Source organism: Topomyia yanbarensis, chromosome 3, assembly GCF_030247195.1.
Source record: "Topomyia yanbarensis strain Yona2022 chromosome 3, ASM3024719v1, whole genome shotgun sequence".
In the NCBI taxonomy this organism is placed as follows: Eukaryota; Metazoa; Arthropoda; class Insecta; order Diptera; family Culicidae; genus Topomyia; species Topomyia yanbarensis.
In genome coordinates this window covers 60563587-60572278 of record NC_080672.1, presented here as the reverse complement: position 1 = coordinate 60572278, position 8692 = coordinate 60563587, and the positions used below count along the sequence as shown (strand labels likewise).

Here is an 8692-nt window from a genome sequence, read left to right as displayed (position 1 = left end):
TTTAAATCATTCGTGAATTATATTTCACGCTTTTGAAAAATGCTACATTCTTATTTGTTTCTTTTTTCATTATAAAGGTTTCAACCTTAAGGTCATTCGCTTCTTTTCGGATTAGAGAAATCTCTTTTCGGAAAAATCTTTAACCCTATGTGCGGCTGGAGACTGCGTTTATAAATTTATAGATGCTAGAATGTTCACTTAATTACTGCGGTGTTTGAATGTTGCCGAGATAACGAGCCCAAGTATGTATGGATGATTGCAATTGCATTTTCACGTTTGTGACTAGGTTTGTGTTATCGTGAAGGCCACAAGCGATCGTACGTATGCAATTGATCATTAGCGAGTGTTCGTATGAATCTAATTCAAGATGCAATAATAAAAGGAACTATAACATATGCAAAGAGATTAATTAGAAGTATATAAATTGACCGATATTATTTTTGGTATACATGAGCAGAGAAAAAGCAAACTATTATAAGTACAACAAAAACAGAATAATGAAATAGAAGAAAAGACCACATGTAACATGCAATCAAACTACTTGAACTCGTCTCAATAATAGCAAATAATATTTATTTACCATTAACAACAATTGCATTCTGTTAGAAATTTATCATGCTTTGCTGACCAGGAATGGATAGATGATTCACGTGCGTCGGTAAATTAATCGTGCCTAAATTTATCCAACTATTCTATCATACACGCCAGTTCTGCATTCAAATATCACAAATATTCAGACGAACATATACATAGATAGACATGTGACTAGCACATAACAATTGTACACTAGTACTAAAAGCTACAATTGTTACTGGAAAAATGAGAATTTTATCAGTCATGTAGTTTAAAAAACAAAAATAAAATTCATCGAATTCAGTATTTTTTATTAAAAACATAATGTTTATTCTTCAAAAAAACGTCCATAAATATTTGAGAAGATGCCCTAGTCTGCCATATAACACAGCTTAGTCGCGATGCTCTCACAAAAGCGCTGGACGGTACTGACGGCCATCTTCCAGATACCATTCCGAATCCTGGTGGTCAACTGCTTCGTATTCTTGGCCCGCCAATTTTTTTGTACACTAGGGCACTGAGATAGCCGAAAAATCCTCAATGTGGCGCCACTGGGGCAAGTTGGTCGGGCTCTTTTCTTTCTGCACGTACTGTATCTTTTTCTGCTCCAGATACTCCAGCTTCTTCTTGGCGTAATGGGAAGACAACTTGACCGGCCAGAATACGTACTTCTCATCCGCACGATACTCCTTTAAGAACGGCGGAAGAATTTTCTCAAGACACTCCTCCTGGCACACTTGTTGATTGATGGACAGACCGCACGGCTTGAACCACGGCCATGAAATTCCTCTGTCCGATATGGCGATGTACAGCATAACTTTTTTTTAAATTTATGCTTTAACTTATATTTTACTTCGAGTGATGTGGCCTACTTGTCGCTGGAATAGTAGCTGTCATTTCCTGGAATGTGGGTCTTCGAGAGCGGAAAGTAATTTTCGTCGTCCAGCGGTAGTTCTTCGTCATCCACCGGCACTGCGATTTCACGATGGCTATCTGCTCGTCCGTGTACTCGGGGGATCGACAGATGATGTCCTCCATCTTAAAGGTTCGGTGAATCAAGGTATAGGAGCCGTGATATTTTCGGCCGGCATCACACAAACTCGTTTCGTCCATGTTGTCGAACAGCTTTTTCAACGCTTCCTTCTTCGTCTTTGTCATTATCTTCGCCGGACGACCGCTACTGACCTTTCGTTCCACGCTCCGGGATGTCAGGATCCGGTAAACTGTACTCACGGGCACGTTTTCGTTTCGAAAGTGATCTACCGTAAACTTTTTTTCACGATAACCATGCGTTTCGTAAAACCGTACAACACGCTCGGTGAGTGTTTGCTGTTTAAACTGACAACACCCGAGCGAAAAGAAACATGCCACCCATTTCTAGGGAGTCCAGAGAGCAATTATGTTGGAGAGAAAAAAAATTTACACTCATTTCTTTAATTACGGAAAGGTATTGAAATTATTCTCATTTTTATTGAACTCCCGCTATTTGCATAACAGCTAGAGCTTTCGATCTCGATGGAAAAAGTTGCTGGAAATTTTTACAATGACACCGAAATAATTGAATGAGAAAAGAAACAACTAGATGCTATCATTAATACTTAGGACCTATTGTACATTTTTCGCAGTAATAAAACTCTGGCTATGTCCTTGTTATACTGTTTATAAAAGTCGGCGAGGAGAATATTTAAAAAGCTTGCGCCACAATCCTTTCACTTATATTAATCAACTTTTCTAACATTTAACATTCAAGTTATAATAAGTTTCTTATTAACATTTTAGACGCTTTCAAGGCAATGTTTTTTTGGTGCAATGTAAACCAATGCATGCTAGCTTTTGAGTTCACCGGTCCCTTTTCATACTGCCCATTCAATTGACTGTCAAAACAGTTACAATACCACCAAGCTGCTTTATACAATCGAGCGCAATTGACCGTGGCCAAATCATTGTCACGATCCGCGGTGGAAAACGATACGTTCCGATGATAGTTTAATGAATCACCAGCTGTGCCGCTGTACCTTCCCAATTTGGTCAGCCTGTAGTTCTCCTTCTCGCTGGCTATTGCAAATCGACTGTACTTGGCAACAGCACGATGTCCATTGTACTCCTCCACTACAATGAGCAGTTCGTGTGGTTTTCCGTAAGTTAGTTGGTGTATCCTGTCCAAACCCAACCAAAATTCTCCGTTCAGAAATCCAAAACCAGTTTTGTACTCCCGCCAAGTTCTATAAAAGTCTACCGAACCATCAAACCGATTGTGAATCGCAGTCCATCCTCCAACATCATGTTCGTGGTCGCACTTCACATAGAACGGTTCTCCAAATCCTCGTTCCGGTTGAATCAAAAAAATACCCGAAGCAGCCCTCGGCGCAACTTTGCATGATTCGATTGGCTTCAGCTTCTTGAATGTTTTTGGCGCAGGTCCATTTACAGGAAACGGCGGTTCTTTAATACTCGATTTAGGCACAACGGTTGATTTTATTGGTACCGCAGGATTTTTGTTGGTGGATGTTACTGGCACACGTTTACCGTTAGTGATGGTTACAGGCGCAGGTTTATTGTTGGTGATTGCTACTGGTGCAGGTTCATTATTAATAGATATTGCTGGCGCAGGTTCACCGTTAGTGACTATTACTGGCGCAGGTGCATTATTGGTGACTGTAATTGGCGCAGCTTCATTATTAATGGATATTGCTGGCGCAGATTCGCCTTTAGGTAGTATAACGGGCGCAAGTTCATTATTGGTGATTGTAACTGGCGCAGCTTTATTATTAATGGATATTGCTGGCGCAGGTTCACCGCTAGTCACTACTACTGGCGCAGGTTCATTATTGGTGATTGATACTGGCGCAGCTTTATTGCTAATGGATATTGCTGGCGCTGGTTCATTACCAGGAACTATTACTGGAGCAGGTTTACTATTGGGGACTGTTATTGGTTCATTATTGGTGGGAATTGCAGGCCCTGATTTACTATTTGTGTCTTTTGTAGGCGCAGGTTCACTATTTGTGTCTTTTGTTGGCGCAGTTTGGCTGTTAGTCTCTGTTGCTGACCCGGATTTACTGCCATCAAACAGTAAACCCCCAATAGCCGAGCCTATCGCTCCGATTGTTTTTATTGCTTGCGCTGGCTGACTTTTATTAAACACATAGTCTGCAATATTCGAGCCAATCGCTCCGATTGCGCCTTTTGCTTTGTCAGGATCAGTTGGATGAAATAGCAAGTCTCCTATATTCGAACCTATAGCTGTGATTGTACCTAATGCTTCCGCCGGTTCACTTTTATTAAACACATAATCCCCGATATTAGAACCAATAGCTCCAATTGCTTTCGCCGGATCCTTTGCAGTCAACAAGTCTCCAACATTCGCTGTGAGTGAGCCTAGTGCTTGACCAGATTCACTTGTATTCAGAATATCGCCTACATGTGAGCCAATTTTCTTGATTGTTTCCTCTGGTTTTGCTGGTTCGCTTTTTGGAAATAGCAAACAAGTAAAAACGAATGTCGTTGTGAGACGTAAAACCATTTTTATTCCGGACAGATTTTGGGGACTAACTGAAATGCGACTCTTATCATCAGTAACTTTATATTAATTCCAAGCGCTAAGTTAAATAACGTAAAATTCGTGTGAAATCAAACAAGTGTTGCAAACTAATTTTATGCTGATATCATCAACGGTATGATGAACCACAACTGCGGAATGCTCTCATAATAAGTGAAACTTTTAACAAGAAACATGCCTTAGTTTATAAAATTGTCGTTGACATGGCATGGCATTATAGTAAACAAATCACTGGCTTTGATCTTAAATACGTTTATTTAGGCCCAAATGCTGTAGCTTAACGAGGCCGATAATTCATTTTTTTAATTACATGTTACATGTTAGTGGGGGAAGGGAAAGCCGTATTTAGGGGCGGCTTGCTCCCCTCTTATGTAAGTAAAGGAAAAAGGTAGGAAGTGGGATACATATTGTGTAATTGACATCGTCGTTTGCTGATTGATGATTGTGGTTGATATGCACATTTTGTTGTAGTGTTGTAGTTTCCAGCCTGTAATCGCAGGGATGAGGGGAGGGTCGATATTTCGGATAATTATTGGCACTCTGATGCTGTCATGATGTTCTCTATATCATCTGCATGTGAGGTATGTCGTGATGTTCTGGATAGACGGTTATCAAGAAGGGTATGCACCGAAGACTCGTGAAGCAATGCCATATTGTAGATACAGGGATAGGTTGGTGAGATTCTACTGTGAATGAGAGAGGGGAAAATGCATTAAACTTGAACATCAACAGTTTTAAAAAGATATAGATAAGGAAAATATAGGGGTGTCACGGCTTGCCAGGACGTCCCGGAGCCTGTGGACCCGTCGAGAATTGATCCGTCAGTGTAGAACATTTTGGCGCAGTCGACTTGATGGTATTTGTTATAGAAAATATTTGGGACCACTTGTGGGCGAATATGATCCGGAATTCCACAAATCTCTTCCTTCATGGATGTATCGAAAAATACAGTTGGATCAGAAGTATCTAAGAGATGAGCACAGTTGACGTTATACGTAGATGAATTGATGTTCTGTGCCATGTAATCGAAGTACAAGGACATGAATCGGGTCTGAGAATTAAGCTCGACAAGCCTTTCGCAATTTGCAATCACCAATGGGTTCAGAATATCGCATCGAATGAGCAATCGATATGAGAGGTCCCAAAATCGATTTTTCAGCGGAAGAACGCCCGCCAGCACTTCGAGACTCATCGTATGGGTCGAGTGCATGCAACCCAAGGCAATACGCAAGCAACGATACTGGATTCGCTCCAGTTTGATGAAGTGTATGTTCGCAGCGGAGCGAAAGCAGAAACATCCGTACTCCAACACTGATAATATCGTTGTTTGGTACAACCTGATTAGGTTTCCTGGATGGGCACCCCACCATGTTCCAGTTATTGTACGGAAAAAGTTGATCCTTTGTTGGCACTTCTGTTTCAGATACCTAATATGACATCCCCAGGTACCTTTAGAGTCGAACCATACCCCGAGATATTTGAATGTTGAAGCCTGAGCAATAGTTTGATCCATTAATTGAAGCTGTAGTTGCGCTGGTTCACGCTTTCTAGAAAATACGACTATCTCAGTTTTCTCCGTGGAGAACTCGATACCCAGCTGGAGAGCCCAAGCAGACAAATTGTCCAAGGTATCTTGCAGTGGTCCTTGCAAGTCGACGGCTTTAGGACCTGTAATAGAGACCACACCGTCATCTGCAAGCTGCCTTAGCGTGCGGGAATTGACAAGACATTCGTCAATGTCATTCACGTAAAAATTGTATAGAAGAGGGCTTAGACATGAGCCCTGGGGAAGGTCCATGTAGCTAAATCGTGATGTCGATAAATCGCCATGCGAGAAATGCATTTGTTTTTCAGACAACAGGTTTAGCAAAAAGTTATTTAAAATTGGCGAAAGACCATGCTGGTGCAACTTCTCATAAAGAATGTTGATAGAAACTGAATCGAAAGCCCCCTTAATATCCAAGAATACTGATGCCATCTGCTCTTTGTTAGCATATGCCATTTGAATTTCTGTTGTGAGCAACGCAAGGCAATCGTTCGTCCCTTTGCCTTTGCGGAAGCCAAATTGTGTATCTGACAGTAAGCCATTTGTTTCGACCCAAATATCGAGGCGAAACAAGATCATTTTCTCGAGTAACTTCCGGATACAGGACAGCATTGCAATCGGACGATACGAATTGTGGTCGGAGGCTGGTTTTCCTGGTTTTTGGATGGCGATGACCCTCACCTGTCTCCAGTCATGTGGGACAATTTCATTCGCTTTTCTAATACACTCGGTAACTAGCAGCTAACCCGTCGTTCCGGAATGTTTTATACGCGGCACCTTTCTCCGCGTACACGTCTGAGCACTCTTTGTCCCACCACGGGTTGGGAGAACGTTTTTGGGTGTTCACGTCGGGTACTCGTTTCGTCTGAGTTTGAATCGCGGTATAGAGAATCGAGTTGGACAAAAACTTATATTCTTCCTCCGGGGGAAGTACCTGTGTTGAATCGATAGTTTTGAATATCTCAGCAGCGTAGCTCTTCCAATCAATGTTTCGTGTGAGGTCATAGGGAACATTGATTGGTGCCGATGGTCTTGAACCAGTGGTGATTGCAATTACAATTGGTAAGTGGTCACTACCGTGGGGATTAGATATTACCTTCCACTTGCAATCTAACCGTAGTGATGTCGAGCATAAAGATATGTCCAGTACACTTGCTTGCGCAGGTGATCTAGGAATCCGTGTCATTTCCCCTGTGTTCAGAATTGTCATATTGAAGTTGTCACAAAGGTCTTGAATTGTCGAAGATCGATTATCGTCGTATAGACAGCCCCACCCCGTACCGTGAGAGTTAAAGTCTCCAAGAAGCAGGCGGGGCGAGGGAAGGTGTTCAATCACGTTGGAGAATCTTCGATATCCCATCATGGCCCTAGGAGGAATGTAAATAGAAGCAATGCAATTTGCCTTTGATTGTTGTTTGACAAGCGACAACTTCAATGCCTGGCGTCGAAGGGAGGTTGATTCGATTGAAGGAGTAGCACTTTTTGATCCCTAAAAGTACCCCTCCATATGAGTCTTCTCGTTCCAAGCGGATAATGTTAAAATCGTGGAAGTTGAGGTTTTTATTAGAAGTTAGCCATGTTTCACATAGGGAAAATGCATCACAATGATTGTAATTTAGCAAATGTTTTAATGAATCAATTTTGGGGATAATACTTCTGCAGTTCCACTGTAAAACAGTGATCAGATCCCTGATTCCGTCTAATAAGTTAGCCATGGAAGGATACGATCGCTGTAAGGAGGGGTCATTGTTCAGTCAACTGTTTTAAAAATGTTCTTACTGTTGGTAAAATAGCAACCAGCAAGCTTTTCAGAGGATCGGTAATGTTGAAAGCTGTGAATATCCAGTCCACAATGTTAGAAAATTTAAGGAATCCCGTTTTAGGTTGAGTTTCTGACTGTAAAATTGGAGCACTTGGGATTTTTGGTGCCCCGGGGAGTGCTGGGAACTCCTGGTTGTATCTCAATTTCCCAAAACCAGGAGGTATTATCTTCGGATTTGTACCAGCACTTCCAGTTGATGAATTATTTTTATATTGTACCCTTGTTTGGGACAACCTAGGACCCTTACGAGGAAGTTCAGGTGAGTTTTGATTAGGTCTTTTCCTAGAGTTTCCAAGCGGAGCCAAAGAATGCCCCTCGCAAGGGTCGTTAGAGGCGTTATCGTCAGTTGGTAAGAGAGCGAATGGGTTTTCGGAGATAAGTGGAACAGCTCTTTTAAGCATTTCTGCGTAAGAGCGTCTGGAGCGATCTTTGGCGGATCGCTTCAGTTTATCCGCGCGAAGTTTGTACGTTGGGCATGTCAAAAGTGCATGCGGATTCTCCCCACAGTAAACACACTTCTCAGCGGGCCTACTGCAAGTATCATACGCATGGCGTTCCCCACATTTACCGCACCGTTGCTTGTTGCTACAGTAGGTGGCCGTGTGACCTAGCTGCTTGCAATTGGAACAATTCATGACCCGCGGTACAAACAGGCGTACAGGTAGACGAGCTCCTCCCACTTCAACGTAGCTCGTAAGTGCAGATCCGGCGTAGGTTACGCGAATTGAGTCTGATGGATAGTAATTCCCATCTTCGATGGACTTTGAGTGCAATTGCTTGCACTCCAAAATCTTAACTGATTGAAGGTTAGGGTCCTTAAAGCGGCCAGCCCAATCATTCATCAGATCATCGACAGTTAGACCCGCATCACTTACCACACCGTCGATCTCCACATCACGAGAAGGGATGTAGACGCGATACTCCAGCGTAAAGAGGCTATTGCTAACGATATCATTGGCCTGTTTCAAGTCAGTAACGACTACGCGCAGTTTATCTGACTGAACCTTTTTAATCTCGGTTACGGCCGAGTAACGTTTTGTCAGCTCCCGTGCAAGAGTTATGCTGTTTAACGGTTTATTTTTGGGCCGAAAGTATACCACCCAAGGACCAGCGGATCCACCCTGGTAAACCTTGACTCGGGGGGGGGGGGGGCTGTTAGACATTGGGGGGAAGTGGATCGACCATAACATTA

General features: G+C 42.4%; 1 protein-coding gene across 1 annotated transcript; it reads right to left on the bottom strand.

The window, feature by feature from the left end:
• Positions 1-2058: 2058 nt before the first annotated feature.
• LOC131691038 (mucin-19-like) lies at positions 2059-4112 on the bottom strand. Its single transcript, XM_058977184.1, has one exon. It carries the CDS (start codon positions 4094-4096, stop codon positions 2324-2326), a length of 1773 nt encoding a protein of 590 aa, XP_058833167.1. The 5' UTR covers positions 4097-4112; the 3' UTR covers positions 2059-2323.
• Positions 4113-8692: the final 4580 nt, after the last annotated feature.

What these genes read in the sequence shown, in the direction of transcription:
- LOC131691038 (XM_058977184.1), bottom strand. Translation starts at nt 4,096, where the DNA reads ATGGTTTTACGTCTCACAACGACATTCGTTTTTACTTGTTTGCTATTT.